The sequence below is a fragment of the Brassica rapa genome, unplaced genomic scaffold, assembly GCF_000309985.2.
Source record: "Brassica rapa cultivar Chiifu-401-42 unplaced genomic scaffold, CAAS_Brap_v3.01 Scaffold0749, whole genome shotgun sequence".
In the NCBI taxonomy this organism is placed as follows: Eukaryota; Viridiplantae; Streptophyta; class Magnoliopsida; order Brassicales; family Brassicaceae; genus Brassica; species Brassica rapa.
Genome location: NW_022610689.1, coordinates 122,084 through 145,599, shown reverse-complemented (window position 1 = coordinate 145,599; position 23,516 = coordinate 122,084). Strand labels below are relative to the sequence as shown.

The 23,516-nt window shown below is 44.5% G+C and overlaps 1 protein-coding gene and 1 non-coding gene across 2 annotated transcripts; one reads left to right on the top strand and one right to left on the bottom strand.

Moving 5' to 3' along the window:
• The first annotated feature begins 4,926 nt into the window (after positions 1–4,926).
• On the top strand, positions 4,927–5,032 carry LOC117130971. The gene has a single exon (XR_004454223.1). It is a non-coding gene; the product is annotated as a small nucleolar RNA R71 (small nucleolar RNA).
• A 13,291-nt stretch (positions 5,033–18,323) lies between these two features.
• On the bottom strand, positions 18,324–19,803 carry LOC117130969. Its single transcript, XM_033283474.1, has 2 exons — positions 19,246–19,803; positions 18,324–19,136 (listed from the first exon to the last, which is right to left on the bottom strand). Exons 1-2 carry the CDS (start codon positions 19,801–19,803, stop codon positions 18,324–18,326), a joined length of 1,371 nt encoding a protein of 456 aa, XP_033139365.1.
• Between the last annotated feature and the right edge of the window lie 3,713 nt (positions 19,804–23,516).

The window sequence follows — 23,516 nt, the reverse complement described above, 5'->3', positions numbered from 1 at the left end:
GTATGATGTACGAAATGTAACAAGTAGGTAAGATACATATGACCGGATTAAATATCGATCGATATTAGTGTTAATCAATCGCCGTGTGGTTGCCTATGTCGAATGATGTCGACGTCTCGTCGTCGGTTGATATTCAAGTCCTCCTACTTGGTTCTCCTAAATCTGAAAGAGATATAACGAAAGAGATCAAATGCTAGCTAATTAAACCAAAGTAAAATACCTAATAGTGGGTTGCCTCCCACTCAGCGCTTGGTTATAGTCATTTAGCTTGACTGTGGTGGTGATTGGCTATTGGGTGGAGAAGCAGCTGCTTGTTGGAAAGCAAGCATCCACGTCATCTCTGCGCATTCTGGACCAAGATGCAATGAAACTTCTTGTGGCCTCATCATTTCTTGTCCATTTGTCATCCATCTTCCCAAGTACATTGGCGATGTTCTGTAGTCTTTCTTGAATGTTGTCAATGCTGACCTGGTGCCAGCCTATGTTGTCATAGGCGTATGCTGAAAGATCTGTCAGTTCCTTTTGCATTGACTCTACTGTCTTGTGTATCAGCTCCTCGTCGATTGGTATAGACTCGGCGTCGATCGATGCGATTATGTGTTTGTTGGTCGATTTCGGTGAGTTGCCGTTGATCGATTTCGCTTTTGTCCTGTCGATCGATGTTGATATCTGATGTTGAACTGCTAGTTGCCTGTGAATGACTTTGACTTCTTTCTGTAGCCATTCTGCGTGGTTGTCTAGTCCACTGATTTTGTTGTCGAATGGAAAGTAGATGTCATCGCAGCGTTTGTCAAGTCGTTCCTCCATGGTGTCTAGAGCAGTGTAGATCTTGGATGTGATCTTGTCAACTTCTGCTGCTGTGTAAGGAAGTAACTCCACAGGTTTCTTGCCATCGATCCAGGGTCCTCTTAGCCTGTCGATCGATGCTGATGTTACCTGCAAAAAACTTTGATTAGTAATGTTCTCCATATCCTTTTGAGCATCAAGTAATTGACTAGACAATTTGTTTAAATCTATCATGACTGGTGATATAAAACGGTCATGCATATCCTCGTAAGTCCTCAGCCTCTCATTCATTGTTGAGACTTTGGCGTCGAGCGATGTGAAGGTGCACATGTCGATCGATGTGGCTGGATGTTGGTCCTTCTTGCGAATGGTGTCCAGATTTTGCTGTAGTAGCTCGATTTTAGTGCTTAGCCAGTCCACGTTGTTGTTGAGAGGGCAGTAAACGTCGTTTATCCTCGTGTCGATGTATGAGACTTCCCATTCATCCCTGTGTTGTGTTGAACATCGCGGTTCTGCAAGGATCTGAGCTGTAGGAAGACTGACGTCGATCGATGTTGCACGTGGTGCGTCGATCGATGCTGAGGTCGTAGCTTCCTTCTCAAGTTGCTGACGTAAACTTTCAATTTCTGTCCTCATTTCTGCCATACATCTGAAAAGCTCATTGTAGCCTCTATCCAAAGGCTGGTGTGTTTCATCTACCAGTGTTTTGAGCTCCTCTCCCAGTTTCTCCTGAGCTCCACAAATACCAAACACCATTTCATCGATTTCTTCTTTGGTGTAGAGTTCTGGTGCCAGTCTTGTGAGTGTGAAGGAAGTGGCATGTTCTGGAAGACAGATGTGGCTCTCTTCAAAAAGAGATGCTCTTTCCAGTATTTTCCTGATGTTGTCCTTTGTGACAAGTATCATCTCACCAGCTGCGCTTCGATCATCTCACCAGCTGCGCTTCGTGCGTGTCCACGCTCATCTCTGTAGACTCCATATTTGTCCCTTTGTTCCCAAGTGAACTTTCTGGCTCCATACATGTCAAAAGCGCGGCTCCCACACTCATACCGTCTATCGATCGACGTCGGTTCATCCATATCGATCGACGTTGGTGTTACCCTGCCGATCGATGTCTCCGTTGTACCGTCGATCGATGCTTGCCCTTTTGGTTGGCGTGATAGATCTGTGTTGATCTCTGTTGTGGCGACTCCTGCGTGGTTGTTAGGATCTGTTAGAATGACGTCTGGAGTGCCACGTTGCTGTGAGAACAGGTTGTCAGGTCCATTGGCTACTTGAAGGATGTCTGCTATGTCCTCTCTGGACACTTGTAAAATTCTTCCATCCATTGCACGTGCGTTGCCATCTGGGTCCCTGAAAATACCAAATTCATCAGGTGTTAGAAAACCGTAATCAATGTTTTCATAATTATTCAATTTAGAAATAGAGAGATTAGGATTTAGAGTAGTATCGATCGATGTAGATACAGTTACATCGATCGATGGCAGAGTAATTTCTGCAGAACTTGTGTTCTTGAGATGAATGCTCTTCATGGATTTTTTGATTGATGTAGAAGGAAGAGTGTTCATCTTATTTGCTTGTGTGTTTGCTCTGATGTGTGTAGGTGGTTTCGGAGGTGCAAAATGATTTATATAGGTATCTGTAAACCTAGTTTGGGAGGGAATATTCTCCTGCTCCTGAATTTTTGCTGCGGCGCGAATATCGATCGATGTTCCTTTGTGGGTGTCGATCGATGTGAGCGGTTGTTGATGTGGACGAGGGTGGGTATCGACCGATGTGGAGTGCACAGCGTCGAACGATGTTAGAAACGTGTTGGTGAACTTGTGTATTTCAAGTCATTCATCCTGCAAAGACATTTCTATTGCACGTTCCTTCCAGTAATCCTCATCGTATTCCTCGGTATGTTCCTCATGAGGTGAAGTAATTAAAGTGTCAACTGCAAAACTTTCATGGAAACCACTGTCTGCCCAACTGCCTATGGAATAATCATCATGTCCTCTCCTGGTTGGAGGTTGGAAGGCAAAATGGTGGTAACAATGATTAGGTGAAGCGAAATGGTCAAGTGGGTGCATTACGTCGAGTGACGTGTTGTTGTGGTCATCGGTCACCATTGACACATTGGAATCGATCGATGGAAAGGTTGGGGTGTCGATCGATTCCGAGTACTCTGTTTCGTACTCCGATTCATACTCTGCTCCACAATGGCATGCGCCAATGAAGCCAAGTTCTTTCCCATAATCCACAGAATTAATTACCTTTCTCTTAGGTCGGAAGGGATCGTAGTGGATGTTTGGGTCTATGAGCGTTAGACACAATTTGTTTTTGTTCATGTCACATACAGCTCCTACTGTAGCTAGGAAGGATCTTCCAAGCAGAAGTGAAGAGTTCCAGTTACGCTCGATGTCTAAGACATGAAAATCTACAGGGACAAGGGCATTACCAATCAGTACCTCCAGATCTCTTATGATGCCTCCTGATCGTTTCTCTGAAAGATCCACGAAGGTGAAGGATTCTGTTGAGGGTTCGATGGTCAAACCAAGCTGGTATGCCATGATCCTAGGGAGGATACTAACCGATGCTCCTGTGTCACACATTGAATGGGGAAATTCAACACCCTTGACTATGCATGGTATTGCAAACTTCCCAGGATCACTCTTCTTCGTCAATGTGATCCTGTGTTTCATCTTTCCTCTGACTTGATGAAACATTCTCCTAATGTCCTCCTCAGTTACCTTTGTTTCTCTGAAGAACATCCACAACCGGTGTGTGAAGTATGCTTCATCGAAAGGTTTTCTGATTGGGATTCTGAAGACTCGTTTAGTGAAACCATCCATCTCCTTATCGTTAGCTTCCCTCTTAAGGTTTTTAGGAATCTTCTCCTTTCTTTTCCTTAACCTTCTCCCTTAAGATTCTTGTTCTTCTTGAACAGATTCTGTTGAACTATTGAAAGGGTTGGGTTTTGGTTTGGGTGGGTTTGCTAATGGTTTAGGTGGTGGTCTGAGTGCATTGATGTAATCATTATCGATTGAGGGTAACCGCACTCGGTATGTCAGAGGTGCCTGTCGATCGATGGGAGGTGTGTGTGACGATCGACGTTGGGTTCACTCTGTCGATCGATGGTTGGCTCAACCGATCGATCGATTTTTTCAGAGAAAGGGGAGGGTGGGTGAGGATGCTTAGCGTGCGAATTCTTCATGAGTTAGAATTTGAACTGCATTGCATTCAGTCGAATTGGCAGTCGACGTCGATCGATGACTGGAGTAATTCGTCCATCGATCTTCATCATGGTCTGTCGATCGATGCGAGTTCATCGACATCGGTCGACACCATTGGGATCCGCCTAGACTCATGGAGCTTTCGATTTCGAAATCTCCTTCCTCAAGGTTTTCATTTCTCATCACTTGCCAGAATTCATCATCTATGATGGCATTTACTTGGTGATTCCCTTTGTCGGCTCCTGCCTCTCTAGCGAAAGCTTCTTGCCTCTTAATAGTCTCGCCCGTCTGAATTACTTGGGTTTCAAGTTCTCTCACCTGAGTCCCTAAGGTCTCGATTTTGGTGTTCAGATTGTTGTAGGCAGAGTCTATCTTACCGTTGAAATCCATGGTGATTTGTTGTTATCCCAACAGTACTCGATCAAGCATTTCTTCGATCTTGCTTTCCTGAGTCTGGGGTGGTGGATTTTGATAGTAAGAGTTCGAGTAGCTCTTGCTGTTGTTGAAGGGTTTTTGAAATTGTGAACTTTGGTTACTTCTTTGGCCATTTCCAAAGAAGTTTCTGTTTCCGCCCTGGTTTCCAAATTTCTGGAATCCGGTACCTCCGATGTAGTTCACATCTTCTTCTCCTTCTGTATCTGCTACTTCTCCTTCAGCTGAACAGACTTGCTTCCTAAGAAGCTCGTGCACCACATCTAACTTAGCTCTTACTTCGTCCATCTGTTCCTTCCCGATAGAGGCTACAGACTTCTTCCGTTCAGAGTCAGTGTTTTTGGTGCTGCTGCTGTTAGCAAGGTTTTCGATAAGTCTCACAGCTTCCAACGGATTCCGAGTAGTGAAGTTTCCTTCACTCGCCGTATCAAGAGCCATTTGATACTGTAAGGCGAGACCTCGGAAGAAAGTGCTTAGCAGCTGCACTTCATTAAATCCGTGGTGTGGACAGTCTCGCTGGAAAAACCTAAATCTAATCCACGCATCATTGAAGGACTCTCCAGCCTTCTGCGAGAATGTGGAAATTTTGTTCCGAAGTTCTTCAGCGCGCGCCTCATCGAAGAAGTTTCGTAAGAAAGCATTCTTGATATCGCTCTAGGATGTTAAAGATCCTGTGGGTTGCTGCCTAAGCCAGTGCATCGCTTCTCCATTCAGCGTGTATCTGAAGTGCTTGCACAGCAGGTAATCTTCGGGGACTCCTTCCATCCGAATGGCAGCGATTAGATCCTCGAACCGTTCCAAATGGTCCATAGGATGCTCGTGCGGTAACCCAGAGTAGAGTATCTGCGACATGAGAGTGTAGTATTGAGGCTACAGCTCGAAATTCTGCTTCTGGATCTCCGGAAGTCGAATCGCTGATCTGTTGGAATAGTACTCATCTGGGTGATTGTTGTCGGCCAGTGGTTTCGATCGAGCGTCCTCATCTACAGGTTGAGCAGCTCCTGTAGCATCAGCTTCAAGGATTACAGTTCCCTGAGCATCTATTTTCTGACATGTTGCATTACGCAGATGACCGGCCTGGTCATACAGGTTTCCGTTCTCATCCTGAGTTAGAATAATAATGTTTACCATTTTTGACGACACGGGATCGATCGACGATGACGGTCTGGTGTCGGTCGACGGTTGGTTGTGCGTATCGATCGACGACGAAGTGGTTGCGTTGAGCGATGTGGAACGTTGACCTCTACGGATGGTGCGTTCCAAATGAGAAGGATCGTCTGAGAACAGCAAGTCTTTCTCCTTGTTGCTTCTGGTACCGCTGGGCATGCACCTGAAAAGACAAGAAAAAGAAAGATTATTAGAAAAGGGGGTAAAGAAAAAAATAAGAATTAATAAAACTAAATCTAATGGCGATCAAAGTTCCCCGGCAACGGCGACAAATTTGATACCACTCAAATTACCCTAAGGAGTGTTACTCTCATCAAAAGAGGTTCAGATGTAGTAGTTAGGGATCGAATCCACAAGGAGCTAGGGAACAATTAAATCTAGTGTTTATTAATTTTAAAGGTTGTAATGTTTTAAATGAAATAGCAATAGTAACTAGCGAGTAAATGATAAATGTAACTTAGGTTGGAAATGATATTAGATGCAGGGCCACTATTCAGGTGTTGGAGATTATAATTCCTATAGATGCCTAACTGTTGCATGCATGATATATTAGAGCTCATTCGCTTAACTCAGTGATCAGCTGTCGCATGTACCACTGGTTAACAGACTAGATCTTGTGTCTCACCGGTTAGATGCAGACGCAAGAGAGTGTCGATCGATAGTCTATTAAGACGTCGACCGATACACCTTTGCCAACATCGACCGATTGTCAGTTGAGGACATCGATCGACGGGTTCTAGCCAGGCCTATGCGCGAGTATGAAAATGATCTACTAAGATTCTAAATTAGCGGTTAGCCCTCTCTAGCAATCCTAATCTGATAGATAGATGTCAGGATGGGATAACAAGGGTGCTTGAATATGCAATCCTAGGCTAAAATAAGCAATGAATACAAATCTATCATGAATATCACAACAAGGCAGATCTATAGTTTGGGGCTAATCCCACAAACCTATCTGAACCCTGGATCTAACAGTTGAACCACTCAGACATAGCAAAGCAATTCATATCAATAGATAAATAGAAACTCATAGAATAGATGATAAGAAAATGAAACAAGGAGTTCCAATCACAAGTGATCTTCTCTCCAAAATGAAACTTGTAACAAAACTAGGTTTAGAAAAGAAAAGCTCTCTCTGCCGTCAAAACTTAGGCAGTATATATTCTACTAGGTTAAAAACTCGTCAGGGCATTTTGGTAATTTGGCTTGGCCTTGGTCTTTAAGTCTGCTGAATCTAAAATGTCGCGTCTGGTGTCTCGACATCGATCGATGGTACTTGTGTACATCGATCGATATTAATCTTCATCTGTCGAGGCATTTCCTGATATCGATGTCAGCATTGATGCGCATCGATCGATTATTCTTCCTCTCGTCGACCTCTAAGTGGTCAGCTCGGGTGAAATGTCCTTTATGCTCCAAAATGCTCCAAAGTCATAGCTTTACTCCGAAATGCACCTGAACCTGAAAACATACCTAGAAGAGTAGAAAACATAGATATATATATAGTAAAATAATAATAATATACCATGGATAAAAATGGGTCAAATCCAAGGTATATTCCGCCAGCACACACAGGACGTCAGTGGCTGTCCATCAGCACACACAGGACGTTCGTGGCTGTCTGTGTGTGTCCGTGTGTGTCCGTCAGCACATGCAGGACGTCCGTGGCTGTCCATCAATACACATATCAGCACGCTGGTCCTTGGACTCAGCATGCTGGCCCTTCACGTGGACTGTTCGGGTGATTTTTGTCCAAGTGGGCTGTCTGTTCAGTACACACAGGACGTCTGTGGGTATCTGTCAGCACACACAGGACGTCCGTGGGTGTCCGTCAGCACACACAGAACGTCCGTAGCTGTCTGTGTGTGTCCGTCAGCACACACAGGACGTCTGCGGCTGTCCATTAGTTCACATATCAGCACGCTGGTCCTTGGACTCAGCATGCTGGCCCTTCCCGTGGACTGTTCGGGTGATTTTGGCCCACGTGGGATGTTTGTTGAGTACACATAGGACATCCGTGGGTGTCCGTCAGCACACACAGGACGTCTGTGGCTGTCTGTGTGTGTCCGTGTGTATCCGTGGGTCTCCGTCAGCCCACACAGGACGTCCGTGGGTGTCCGTCAGCACACACATGACGTCTGTGGCTGTCCGTGTGTGTCCGTCAGCACACACAGGATGTCCGTGGCTGTCCATCAGTACACATATTAGCACGCTGGTCCTTGAACTCAGCAAGCTGGCCCTTCCCGTGGACTGTTCGGGTGATTTTGGCCCACGTGGACTGTCTGTTCAGTACACACAGGATGTATGTGGGTGTCCGTCAGCACACACAGGACGTATGTGGCGTCCGTGGGTGTCCGTCAGCACACACAGGACGTCCGTGGGTGTCCGCTAGTACACACAGGACGTCAGTGGCTGTCTGTGTGTGTCCGTGTGTGTCCATCAGCACACACAGGACGTCCGTGGCTGTCCATCAGTACACATATCAGCACGCTGGTCCTTGGACACATCATGGTGGCCCTTCCCGTGGACTGTTGGGGTGATTTTGGCCCACGTGGGCTGTCTGTTCAGTACACACAGGACGTCCGTGGGTGTCCGTTAGCACAAACATGACGTTTGTGGGTGTCCGTCAGCACACAGACGACGTCCGTGGCTGTCCATGTGTGTCTGTGTGTGTCCGTCAGCACACCAAGGACGTCGGTGGCTGTCCATCAGTACACATATCAGCACGTTGGTCCTTGGACTCAGCACAATGACCCTTCCCGTGGACTGTTCGGGTGATTTTGGCCCACATGGGCTGTCTGTTCAGTACACACAGGACGTCCGTGGGTGTCCGCCAGCACACACAAGGGCACACACAGGACGTCTGTGCCTGTCCGTGTGTGTCCTTGTGTGAATGTGTGTGTCCGTCAGCACACACATGACGTTCGTGGCTGTCCATCAGTACACATATCAGCACGCTGGTCCTTGGACTCGGTACGCTGGCCCTTCCTGTGGACTGTACGGGTGATTTTGGCCCACATGGGCTGTCTGTTGAGTGCACACAGGACGTCCGTGGGTGTCCGTCAGCACACACAGGAAGTCCGTGGGTGTCCGTCAGCACATACATGACGTCTGTGGCTGTCCGTGTGTGTCTGTAGATATCTGTCAGCACACACAGGACGTCCGTTGGTGTCTGCCAGCACACACAAGACATCCGTGGCTGTTTGTGTGTGTCCGTGTATGTCTGTGTGTGTCCGTGTGTATCCGTCAGCCCACATAGGACGTCCGTGGCTGTCCATCAGTACACATATCAGCACGCTGGTCCTTGGACTCAGCACGCTGGCCCTTCCCGTGGACTGTTCGGGTGATTTTGGCCCACGTGGGCTGTCTGTTCAGTACACACAGGACGTTCGTGGGTGTCCGTCAGCACACACAGGACGTCCGTGGGTGTCCGTCAGCACACACAGGACGTCCGTGGCTGTCCGTGTGTGTCTGTGTGTGTCCGTGGGTGTCCGTTAGCACACACAGGACGTTCGTGGGTGTCCGCCAGTAAACACAGGACGTCTGTGGCTGTCCGTGTGTGTCCGTCAGCACACACAGGACGTCCGTGGCTCTCCATCAGTACACATATCAGCACGCTGGTCCTTGGACTCAGCACGCTGGCCCTTCCCGTGGACTATTCGGGTGATTTTGGCCCACGTGGGCTGTCTGTTCAGTACACACAAGACGTCTGTGTGTGTCTGTGTGTGTCCATGTGTGTCTGTCAGCACACACAGGACGTCTGTGGCTGATATCACTCAAATTACCCTAAAGAGTGTTACTCTCATCAAAAGAGGTTCAGATGTAGTACTTAGGGATCGAATCCACAGAGACTCTAGGATTACTCAACAGACTAAATAATTAGAAATGAAGATAGACTAAAAGGTTTTAATAGTTTTAAAAGCAGTAAATGATAAATGGAAAAAAATATTGATTCAATAGATTGAATTGAAGTGGTTTCAAGAATGGGAAAGCAGCTAGATTCAGGTAATTCTCAGGTATGAAATGTATGCACTTAGTTTAGACTAAAGGGTTTGATGGTTTTTGAACTAAACAATGATTTAACCGGATAGGTTATCTTCGCTAGATCTCGGATCTCAACTGTCGTATTTTGATCTCGAGAGAGTGTCGATCGATGTAACTTGATGTACATCGACCGATACAACTTTGTAACGATCGACCGACAGAACGATAGTTGCGTCGATCGATGGTTATTCTAGCGAGCTTTGCGAACGGGTTTAACTTGTTCTCTAACCTTCTCGGACCAACTGTCGTTGCGCCTGAGTTGGTTAGATCATGCAAGTGGGTTCAGGTATTGAGAGGAAACGGTTAGTTGGACTCAATTAATCCTAAGATCTAAAATGAAGGTGATCAATCTCAATTTTAGCATTAAGTTCACAAGGAATGAAAGAACAATCAAAACACCTTTTTAATAGTCATATTAGCAGTACATAATTTCAACCATGGTGAGAACCTAAATCTAACAATTGGTTTACTCAAACATATTCATGAGAGACAAAGTCATGATGGTGTGAAACAAACTCAAATGAAACATAGAACACAAATACATAGAGTAATAGAAATAAAGGAGTTCAAGATCTTCTCTGTTTTGCAGTCTCAGATCTATCTCTCCAATCCTAAGCTCTCCTAATGGTAGCCAAAATGCTCCTTTCCAAACTAGGTCTTTTTGCAAGTGTCTGCCTAAAAATGATACAAAACCCTAGTACATATAGCGTAACAGGCGGCTAGGGACTTAAGTTGCAAATAATAGATCTTCTGGGAAATGAAATCTTTTAATTTGCGATTTCATTCGTGTGACTGGGCATCGATCAATGCACATATCTATGTATGTTGATCAATGGTAAGTGATTATGATCGACCGATGTTGCTCTTCAAGCGTCGATCGATTTTCCTTGCGTAAAAGCATTCCAAAATGTCCCAAAAGTATCATTTCCTTCCACCAGGTGAATAAACCTGTATTTGCTTTGAAAAGACTCTAAAACATGATTAATACATCTTTAAACCCTTATATACCATGTGTAAAAACGGGTGAAAATCATGGTATATCAACTCCCCCAGACTTATCTTTTGACTTGTCCTCAAGTCAAACCAACGGACAATCTCTCTGGAAGAGGGTTGAAAACATCAGCGACTCACAGATTTGAAACATTGAAATTATCACCTCTATAATATTGCATTCCACATCTAAAGTTCCTTCTTACAGATATACATTATGCAATATCCTAGTTTAGCAACCAAAATCATCTAGCCAACAATCTTAACTAATCTTATCATCAATCTCCTCAACCAACCTCATTTCTCAATGTAAAAAGTGTAAGCTTTACCTTGGGAGTATCGATCACAGGATGCAAGGATTTCAGACAAGTATCTGGAACTGCAGGTAAAAGTTAGTTCCTAATTTCTCTCTCTCTAATTTCTCTCTTGAGTCAAAGTCTGCTTCGATTGCAGGATCAGTGACCAAGATTGAACAGGCTTCCATGAATAAAAACTTAATGGTGTTTGCCACCAAGCTATGTTCACTTCTTTTTGACCTATACCCAAGAGTTCTTTGCGAAAGCGAGCCTTGAAGATTGCCGCCTCCAAGTCCCGTTTCGAACTCTTTTATTGGAGTCTTTATGAATCAAGCCTTAATAATTTTAGCCACCAAGTCATGTTCAGACTCATCCTAATTAAACAATAAATCTTATTTATTTTATTATATATATATATATATTTTTTTTTTTAACTAACTAATCTAGGGTCGAAATTAGAGAGAGGAATGTGATATATAATTCTACACAAGGCTTTACCTTCCAGACTTGTCTGAAGAATTCGATCCCATGTATACCAAGCCCCAAGACACGCAGTGAAGTCAGGTTAGTGTTGGAGGTTAGCTTTGGTTCTTTCTAACAAGCTAGCAAGTGTGTATAGTTGACTGGTTTATCCACTTTAGCATCTATAGTATTATCTGCAGTCAGTAAATCTAGAATGGTGCTAGAAAGTAGTTAGACATTCAAGTAGAAATCATTAGTTCATAATCCCCTTCTTGACTCAATAAAATTATTTTTGAAAAGATTTTTGACAAAAACTCAAGAAAGTGGTGTTAGTAACTACCTCATTGCCTAATGTTAGCTCTGTTAGACAACCAAGCCTAAGAAGAAATAATAGTAAGCATCCTCAGACATAAAATATAAGTTTAAAAACATAAATCCTACAAGTTCAGAAAATAAATAAACAAGTTCATAATAGGAAGATAAGAGATAGAGATATGAGGACTAGTCGGTGTCCTCATCAGTCGCCTCATCGTCCTCTGGGGAAGGGTCCCTGCGTGCTGCTGCTGGTGCTGGTGCCTGCGCTCCTGTAGCTCTCCTGCTCCGACAAGACACTCTAGCCCAGATGGCCTGAAGAGCGTCCACCACGAACCTCTGAAAGTCTCCCTGGTCTTGCATAGGGATGTCCGGTATGTTCGGGAAGTCGGGGAGAGGCGGTGCCTGTGCGTCCTGAGCTCTGGTAAGGCGAATGCTGGGAGGTCGGCGTGACATGTTCCGGGGGTTGCGGAGGAATGCCTCGTCTGGCATGCATCAAAGCTGCTCCACGCTGTTCCTGAAATCAATGATCCTCGTATCCGGTAGGGGTAGAAGACGATGCTCATCGCGGATCCTGAAACGCCAGAGTTTCCCTTCCTCGAGCCATAGCGAGTGCACCAAGTGCTGCTCGTTGAGGAAGGCGTGGTCGCGGTCGGCAGAGCGAGGGTCGAGGCAGATGCCGAGGTACTGGAAAATCGGGGTCAGAAGACTCCCAACTGTCTCCTTCTTCTTCTTACCCTTGCTGGTGAAGGGCTTCTTCTTCAACTCCACCAGGTGCGCGGCAAAGACAGCTCCAAGGTTCGGCGGGCTTACTTCGCCATCCTCGTCCAACTCAACCAAATCCACCACGCCATTCACTGCACAGAAAAGTAATGTGAGCTCCTTTATCCTGACCTTGTTGGGCTCCATCTTGCAAACTAGTGTGTTTGCAAGGAGCCGTAGGAAATAGCGAAGTGCAGGATGGCAGATGTCTGATAGCACGGCCCTGTTTGTGTCCCAAACTCCTGTGCCGACGATGTCCCAAAATCTCTCGAGGTGTGGGAAAGGTGGGACCGTGTAGGAGGCGATGCTCTCATCGAAACCGTAGATGCGACAGAGCTCGGTGATAGTGATCCTGTAGCGTGTCCCTCTGGCGAAGAAGGTCAAAGTACCATCTCCCGCTACCCTTGCTGATGAAGTCCTGTAGGTGACCTCGACAGTGGCCATGAACTGGCGGACAAGATCGGGGTAGAGGTCGTAAGTGCGAGAGGGCATGGTACCGAGTCCTAGCTGTGTGATCATGTCCTGAATATCTCCCTGGATCCCGAGCTTCTTTAGGATGTGTCGGTCGAGGAATTTGGTGGGCTCGATAGAGACTCCCAGCCAAGCATTGTAGAAGAGGCTGTGGTAGTCGTCCCAGTTGTCGGATAGGGGACGCTGACGGCACTTGTTGCTGTTGATTGCTGCCTTAGGATCATCATAGCCCGGGACATCGAAGGGTGTGTTTTCAGCGCGAGGCCATGGAGGACGCTGTGGTTGGTGGAGCTGCTAGTCTCGTCGAACCTCCTTTTCGACCTGAGTTCTCTGTTTCGGGCGTTTGTTTCTGAACAGCTCATCTTGAATGCTGATTTCGGGAGTGGATTTAACAGTTTCAGAGTGAAAAATCGAGTGGATTTAGGCGAAGAACAGACGAAATCCGTCAAGAATCGAGAGAGAAAAGGGTTGTTTCTGTTTTCGGTTTCGGTTGCGAATGAGGAAGAGGAATGGGCCGATATCGAGTGAAATAAGTGTTTTAACCATCGATATGCCCGCATCGATCGATGGCAGTGATGCCTTGTCGATTGATGTCCTCTTTCAAGACAAATCCTAATTTCTAAATCTCCTAAATAATGCTAATAAGAAGAAATACGGAAATTACTATTAATTACTATTAAATATAATTAATTAATTAATTTAATATATATATATTTTTTTTTTTTGAAATAAAATAGGTTGCCTCCCATTCAGCGCATAATTTTTTTTAAGTCTTTAGCTCGACTTCCTGATTAAACTAATTATCAGGTTCATACCGCACCATTGGCGCTTTTGCTGGTGGTTTTGCCCAATAATGCTTAACTCGTTCGCCGTTCACTGTAAATTCCTGGTGTAACACCCCCGAACCATTTTAGACATCGGTCAGTCAGTCGGGCAACAATCAAACAAGAACATGCCCGAACGACCTTCCTCTGCTAAGTCCGGAAGTGTCACAACGGGTTTAGAATAGACTTTCCAAGTCACAAAACATAATTCTGTAACCCAGAATATCCATTCAAAACTCGTTTCCTCTAATCTTCGGCCTGAGGCTTTGCAATCCGTACCGAGTCATAGAGTTGTGTTAGGTTGGACTAACCTAATATCAGATTCAACACGTCACGAATATTAAACATACTTTATTCCATATATATAAAACATGAAGTTCACGAGCCCAAAATATTATACATATGGTCCATGGACGCAGTCGAAAGTAAAACATACATTCATATATCTTGAAAATGAGTCTTTAGCAAAAGATGTCCAATCTACACCAGCTCCTACAGTTCCGCGAGTGCTACGGTCTTTTCTACTGGTCACCTGCAAAAGGATGAGAGGAGTGAGTGAACTAGTTTCACTCAGTGAGCCAGGGTTTCCTATCTAGCATATATAACTACCCGTCATTCTAAACCCAACCCCAAACACAAGCAAGACGGGTAGTTCAACAATCAGTATTCAAGATCATAAATCAATACCGATTTAAGCAATAAAGCTTTAAACCATATTAAATCAAAACACTCTTTATGAGTGTCATTTCAATAAACCATATACATGTACTCCTAGGGTCCAACAGAATCATTTTTCCTCCACATAAGGGACACCGGCAATCCCTTCACTATTACACCACACAGGCGTAGGCGCTCGGGAATCGCCCGGTCATGGTCCTCAATCGGAATCGCCGTGCCCCGGTCCTCTCTCGGACTCGCCGGGGGCTGTCACATCCACGTGTGACACTCGGCCTTGGTGATCAAGCCAAGTTAAACCGAGCCCACCACTTTCCGGACCACGACCGGCTTAGTGGTACCATTTGAGGAAGCAATGACCTGCAAACAACTACTAGAACCACCACGAGGTTCTCACACAACAATACCAACACGAGGTACCCACTATAACAACATATAATAATTACACAATCGCAATAATCCGGGTGCTTAGACTAGTCTTGCTATCCACTTAGCCTAGACATCGTCTCAAGCCTTGGATCCACAAACTGACACCTAGCCCGGTTCGGCTATCCTAGCTCGGAAACCGTCTCCGATGTCAGGAACCTGCATTAAAAATTTGTTAACAAACAATTAACCTTGACTCACAGTGATTAACCGATGTGGCTTGACTTCTTTTTTCCGGATGTTGACCAAACCCTTTTTATTCTCTTCAAATCTTCGTCTTGATTCCGTACCGTTAATCACGTAATCTTGTAATTTAATACGTCTTGCTTCTCCAAACAACTCTCTAAATTTATTTATTTTCTTTTTCTTTTTCTTTTTTTTTTCTTTTTCTTCTTTTTTTTAATTTTTCCTCTCTCCTCTTCTTTGCTTCCTTCTCTCTCTTGGTCACGTTCAGTTTTCTGAAATGGAGAAAGTCCATCTCCTTTTATAGCCAACTTTGATGTGTAATATGGTGACAGTTGTCACACTCTCCATTTGGCCATATTAAAAATAATATGACTAAGCCTTGGTGCATCATTCTCTCCAAGCCACGTTTAGATCATAACTATGTTTCAAGGCATTACATGTTTCTTCTATGATCAGGCCACGTACTCATTAAAAATGAGTTATCAGTTGACTCTTTTCTTGCTTCTTTCTTTTAACACGTATGCATGCATTTGTGCATGAATATCAAATTAGCCACCACCTTCTCTTCTTCTTCCTTGACACGTCTTTTTTATCTTTTTTTTTTTTTTTTAGATGGGATATTACATCCTCCTCCCCTTATAAGAATTCGTCCCCGAATTCTCTAGGGTTTCGATGATTCCCCTTCTTCCATCACTACATCTTCATGAAAGAACTCTGGATGCGACGCTATGAATCTCGACTCATCTTCCCAGGTCACAATTACACGGTTTCGCTTACCCCAAAAGACTTGGACTTGAGGAATCTCTCGGTTCTTTAGTTTTCGTATTCGACATTCACCTATTCGGATCGGTCCCGCTGGATAAGTGAGGTTTGTTTGCAGGTTTTCGATTTGCTCTGTCTCAATAGCGTTGGGATCATGAACATGTTTCCGCAGCATTGATACATGAAATACCGGATGTATCCGCATTTCTTTGGGCAGGTTGAGACGGTAAGCAACATCTCCGATTTGTTCTTCAATCTGGTAAGGCCCGATGAATCTTACTGCAAGTTTCCCGACTTTCCCGAATCGATCTTTTCCTTTCTGAGCTGACACTTTCAGATAAACCCAATCACCAATATTGAACACCACTTCTCGCCTTGATTGATCAGCGTACTTCTTTTGTCTATCTTGCACTTTCTTCATGTTGGTTTGAATGATCTCCAACTTTTTCATCGTCTCTTCTACAATTTTGGGTCCAAACTCTCTTTTTTCTCCAACTTCGGTCCAGCATAAAGGTGTTTTGCATGGTCTACCATAAAGCGCCTCATATGGTGCCAAACCTATGCTAGAATGAAAGCTGTTGTTGTCGGAAAACTCGATTAATGGTAAATGTTTTTCCCAGCTTCCCGCCCAATCCAATATACACATCCGCATCATATCCTCTATGGTTCGAATGGTTCTTTCGGTTTGGCCATCCGTCTCAGGATGATACGCGGTGCTTATAAACAACTTAGTTCCCACTGCTTCTTGTAACGCCTTCCAAAAATTTGAGGTGAATCTAGGATCTCGATCAGAGACTATATATGTTGGCACACCATGCAACTTCACAATCTGATCCACGTACATCTCTGCCAATACTTCTACCTTATCGGTTTCCTTCATAGGTAACAACTGCGCCACTTTTGTCAGTCTGTCGACAATCACCCATATTGCATTATTTGATCTTCCTCTAGCCGGCGGTAACCCAGTGATGAAGTCCATGGATATGGAATCCCATTTCCACTGAGGTACTAGTAAGCTTTGTAAAAATCCTCCTGGAATCTGATGCTCGACTTTGACTCGTTGACAAGTTTGACATTGAGCCACCCATCGCGCCACTAACTTCTTCATTCCTGGCCAATGATAATACCTTCGGATATCTCGATACATTTTCATACTTCCGGGATGGATACTAAGTAACGAGTGATGCGCCGACTTCAAAATCTCATCTCGTAGCCCTTCCCCCTGTGGTACTGATATCCTCCCATTAAGTAAAAGTGTACCATCTGCCGCCACATGATAGCTGCTTGGGTTTGGACCTTCTTGAATCTTGACCTCCTCAATAATTTTCTTTAACTTTTCATCACGTTGTTGCTCCTGTCTGATCCGTGCGAGTAAACCCGCCTGGTTTACTGCATGCATGCCTAATGGCTCACTTGGCTCTCCTTCAATTGCCCATAATGTCATGAACTTAAGTTCATTCGATAACACTTCCACTTCCTTTCCAACATCGGACGCCAACTTTCTACGACTTAGTGCATCTGCGACAACATTGGCTTTGCCTGGATGATATTGAATTTTCAGGTCGTAATCCGCCACAAACTCCATCCATCGCCTTTGTCGGAGGTTCAGATCAGGCTGAGTGAACAAGTACTTGAGACTCTTATGATCTGTGAATACTTCCACGACTTCTCCATATAAGTAGGATCTCCAAATCCTTAACGCAAACACCACTGCCGCCATTTCTAAGTCGTGCGTTGGGTAGTTCTCTTCATGCTTCCTGAGTTGCCTTGATGCATAAGCAATGACTTTGCCTTCTTGCATCAACACACAACCCAACCCAACCCTAGAAGCATCTGCGTACACAGTGTAAGGTTTACCTTGTTCAGGTAATGCCAATACCGGTGTTGTGGTCAAAGCTTTCTTCAGTCTCTGAAATGCTTCATCTGGTTCTTTTCCCCAGATGAATGGAACTCCTTTTCCGATCAACTTCGTCAGAGGCTTAGCGATCGAAGAAAAGTCTTTAACAAACTTCCGATAATACCCGGCTAACCCGAGGAAACTCCTCACCTCGGTTACCATTGATGGCCTTTGCCATTCCTCGATGGCTTTCACCTTTTCCGAATCTACAGAAACTCCTTCTCCAGACACTCGGTGCCCCAAGAACCCGATCTCTCTTTTCCAGAAAGAACACTTGCTGAACTTGGCATATAGCTTCTGGTCTCTTAACCGTTCCAACACTAGCTTCAAGTGTGCTTTGTGCTCTGCCTCTGTCTTGGAATATATTAAAATGTCATCGATGAAGATTATTACGAACTTGTCAAGATAATCGTGAAAGACTTCATTCATCAATCTCATGAAGGCCGCCGGTGCATAGTAAGGCCAAAAGGCATTACTACGAACTCGTATTGTCCATAACGAGTTCTAAATGCAGTCTTCATAACATCACCTTCTGAAATTGGAATCTGATGATAGCCCGACGCCAAGTCGATCTTTGAAAACCAACTTGCTTTCCTTAGCTGATCCAACAACTCGTCTATCCTCGAAGGGGATACTTATCTTTGATGGTGATATTGTTGATTCCTCGATAATCAATGCAAAGCCGCATGCTACCATCTTTCTTCTTGACAAATAAGACCGGAGCTCCCCATGGTGAAGAGCTAGGTCTTATGAAACCTTTGTCCATTAAATCTTCAAGTTGTTTCTTCAACTCCGCTAACTCTGCAGGTGCCATGCGGTAAGAAGCCTTTGCTATCGGCTTAGCTCCAGGTTCCAAGTTAATTGTGAAAGGGTTACTCCGAGGTGGAGGTAACTCTTTTAACGCTGCAAACACATCCTCAAACTCTTGTACTACCGCAATATCCGTAATTTTAACTTCATTGCTAACGGGTCCTTCACTAGCAGTTACTGTTACCAGATACGCTTCTCCATCCTTAAGCAAATCTTCCACTCTCAAGGCAGCTACTAAAGACACAGACTTGCTTGGACTGATCCCGTAGAATACTATTTGCCGTTGCCCGTTCTCTTTGAACAAAATACGACCTTTTTCACAATCTAATTGAGCCCGATAGCCTGATAACCAATCCATGCCAAGAATAACCTCATATCCCTTTAAGGGCACCACCAACAAATCTGCCACAAACATCTTCTCGCAAATGACTAACAGAACTCTTCTGAGGCACTCTTTTGCTTGTAGGGTTTGGTCTCCGGGAGTCATCACAGCCACATCCATCCTGTCAATCACAAATGATCTCACAAACTCGGCAGCTACCTCAGGGGTCACAAAGCTATGTGTTGCCCCCCGAGTCGAACAATTCATGTGTGGGACGCCCCGCAACATGTAAAGTTCCTGCCACAACATCAATATATATCAACAACATAAAAATTATCCAACAGAATTAATCAATCCATCACAAGCAATCACTCAACACAAAATCAATCTAGTAAAGTTAAAGAACCCAAATACCTGTGATGGGACCCTTAGATGGGCCTGGAGGTTTACTATCCTCTATTTCTAAAGCGTAAACTCTACCTCCTATAGCTTGCCTTTTTGGCGCTGGTGCGATTGCAGGTGGAGCCGGGGGAGGATGGACACTGATTGGCGTAGCTGGGATAGGACGATTGACACTGCACTGTGTAGAGATGTGTCCTTTCTTTCCACACGTGTAGCATGTAGGATTGTAGGAGTTTGACTGAAAGGATCCATGTTTCTTTCCGAAGCATTCACTCGACTTATGGCCTATCTTGCCACATTTAAAGCATTTTCCTGTGAACAGAGATCGTCGAGTTGGCCCTCCTGATTTCTTTTCCTTATCTTTACCCTTAAATGATCTTTGATTTCCACCATACTTTCTTTCTTGATGCTGCTTGGACTTTTTACTTGCCGCCTTCTCAGCTTCTAATCCGATCTCCACATTCACAGCCTTTTCCACTAGCTCGGTGAGACTCTCGTAGTTCCCGACTGCCAGTCTATTTTCCAACTCTGGTTTTAAACCAAACATAAAGTTGGATATCATGGTTTCTTCATCATCTTGTCCTCGCAGCACGTGTCATCGCAGTCGCATGAACTCCGATTCATATTCTCTAACTGTCTTGTCTCCTTGTACTAGGTTAGCAAACTGACGTTAAAGCCTTCGCTTGGACTCCGGGGTGAAATACTTGCGTTCAAATTCCTTTTTGAATGCCGCCCAAGTGGTAACCAGATGTCCTACTTGGCGATCCCTACTTTCCCACCATTCTGCCGCATCTTTTTCTAAGTAATACACCGCCATTTTTTTCTTAGACTCTTCAGAACACGTCAGGGTCTCAAAGTTTTTCTCCATAGTTCGAAGCCACTGGTCAGCTTCAAATGGGTCTTTCCCTCCTTCAAAATGTGGTGTCTTCATGTTCTTCATGGCAGTTATCAATGGTAACATCGGTGTAGCCACTGTAGGTTGTGGTGGTACGAGTGGATGAGGTTGCACCTGAGGTTGTTGCAGTGACCTCGCTATCACGTCATGAAGCATCTTCAGAGTGTGCTCCATTCCTATTCCTTGTTGTGGTTGATCATGAACTGCTTGTTCAATCGGGTTGTTCCCCCTTATTGGTCTTGGTCCTTGGACACTTGACTCACTATCATCTGTTTCTGGTCTTTCCATTACAATACGGTTCGGTGGAAAGTGTTCTTCTTGTGGCCTCGACTGGTCGTGCCCAAAAAGATTGTCGTTTCCCACTATGTTATCTTCGCTGAACTCCTGGTTGGTGTATGCTAGTGTTTGAACTCTTACGTCGGATTCATATCCCAGCCCTCCTCTTCTTGAGATTCTTCCTGTACCCAGCATCCAATCTTGTCCCCCTTCACTCTTTCCCCTTCTTGCCATCTACAATCCACAAACAAGGAATTTCCTATTTAGAAAAATAATTAGAGCGGAACTCTGCTGGTTTCCTAATACATCTTTTGCGACACATTTGACTCGATAAAACATGAAAAATACGTGATTGACCGCATGATCGAAACCATGCTCTGATACCACCTCTGTAACACCCCCGAACCATTTTAGACATCGGTCAGTCAGTCGGGCAACAATCAAACAAGAACATGGCCGAACGACCTTCCTCTGCTAAGTCCGGAAGTGTCACAACGGGTTTAGAATAGACTTTCCAAGTCACAAAACATAATTCTGTAACCCAGAATATCCATTCAAAACTCGTTTTCTCTAATCTTCGGCCTGAGGCTTTGCAACCCGTACCGAGTCATAGAGTTGTGTTAGGTTGGACTAACCTAATATCAGATTCAACACGTCACGAATATTAAACATACTTTATTCCATATATATAAAACATGAAGTTCACGAGCCCAAAATATTGTACATATGGTCCATGGACGCAGTCGAAAGTAAAACATACATTCATATATCTTGAAAACGAGTCTTTAGCAAAAGATGGCCAATCTACACCAGCTCCTACAGTTCCGCGAGTGCTACGGTCTTTTCTACTGGTCACCTGCAAAAGGATGAGAGGAGTGAGTGAACTAGTTTCACTCAGTGAGCCAGGGTTTCCTATCTAGCATATATAACTACCCGTCATTCTAAACCCAACTCCAAACAGAAGCAAGACGGGTAGTTCAACAATCAGTATTCAAGATCATAAAGCAATACCGATTTAAGCAATAAAGCTTTAAACCATATTAAATCAAAACACTCTTTATGAGTGTCATTTCAATAAACCATATACATGTACTCCTAGGGCCCAACATAATCATTCTTCCTCCACATAAGGGACACCGGCAATCCCTTCACTATTACACCACACAGGCGTAGGCGCTCGGGAATCGCCCGGTCACGGTCCTCAATCGGAATCGCCGTGCCCCGGTCCTCTATCGGACTCGCCGGGGGCTGTCACATCCACGTGTGACACTCGGCCTTGGTGATCAAGCCAAGTTAAACCGAGCCCACCACTTTCCGGACCACGACCGGCTTAGTGGTACCATTTGAGGAAGCAATGACCTGCAAACTACTACTAGAACCACCACGAGGTTCTCACACAACAATACCAACACGAGGTACCCACTATAACAACATATAATAATTACACAATCGCAATAATCCGGGTGCTTAGACTAGTCTTGCTATCCACTTAGCCTAGACATCGTCTCAAGCCTTGGATCCACAAACTGACACCTAGCCCGGTTCGGCTATCCTAGCTCGGAAACCGTCTCCGATGTCAGGAACCTGCATTAAAAATTTGTTAACAAACAATTAACCGTGACTCACAGTGATTAACCGATGTGGCTTGACTTCTTTTTTCCGGATGTTGACCAAACCCTTTTTATTCTCTTCAAATCTTCGTCTTGATTCTGTACCGTTAATCCCGTAATCTTGTAATTTAATACGTCTTACTTCTCCAAACAACTCTCTAAATTTATTTATTTTCTTTTTCCTTTTCTCTTTTTTTTTCTTTTTCTTCTTTTCTTAAATTTTTCCTCTCTCCTCTTCTTTGCTTCCTTCTCTCTCTTGGTCACGTTCAGTTTTCTGAAATGGAGAAAGTCTATCTCCTTTTATAGCCAACTTTGATGTGTAATATGGTGACAGTTGTCACACTCTCCATTTGGCCATATTAAAAATAATATGACTAAGCCTTGGTGCATCATTCTCTCCAAGCCACGTTTAGATCATAACTATGTTTCAAGGCATTACATGTTTCTTCTATGATCAGGCCACGTACTCATTAAAAATGAGTTATCAGTTGACCCTTTCTTGCTTCTTTCTTTTAACACGTATGCATGCATTTGTGCATGAATATCAAATTAGCCACCACCTTCTCTTCTTCTTCCTTGACACGTCTAATTTTTTTTTTTTTTTTAGATAAGATATTACACCTGGCCTTTATCATTTTGTAAAGTGATAGCGCCGGAGGGTTGAACGTTCGTTACGGTAAAGGGTCCAGACCATCGGTGTAGAAACCCGTTAAAAAAAAATATATATATATATTATTATTTAGTGGTCGTACCGCGGGCAATGGATGGTCGAAGAATTGATCATGGGTGAACCATAAGCTGCTGGACCATGGTTAGAAAAGTGTTAGATTGAGCAGAAGGATGCTTTGGAAGCATAACATTTTTGGAAGCACGACGGTTTAGAAGCTCGACGTTTTTGAAGACTGACGTTTCTTCATCACGAAGTTTTCTCGGAATATCTTCGTATCAGTAAAATATTATTCTGAAGACATTATAAGTCGGAAGCAGGACGGGAATTAAGCAGGACAGGAAAACCCGAAGTTGGTCGAAAACCCTAATTTCGGTATTACAAAATTTTTTGAGGAAGCCGGAGGCTCGGGAAATATTTTTAAAGGATATCAGACATCATCTGTAGTTTATTAAAAATATTCAGAGAATCAGAATGGGAGCGGAAAAATATTCGGGATTGATCGCGGGTCAGAAATTCACAAGAAGGGTCGAAATCGCGCAAAGGAACCGAGAAGCTCGAGGTGGCTTGATCTAAGGGATAAGAACGTGGTGGCAACTGTCTAACCAGCTGAGTGTCAAGAGAAGCTCGAGGTGTCGCCGTGCATGGAAGCTGCACATGCAGCTTGACATGTAGAAGCACGAGGTGGAACGGCCAAGCACGAGGTGTCTCCGCGCATGCAACCGAAGCATGCTGATCGACATGTGTGAGGATGTGTGGCGCCTTGCATGAGTTCCAGTCATGCAGCCTGACATCTGGGAGGAGTGGTGGCGTCCTGCATGTGTCCT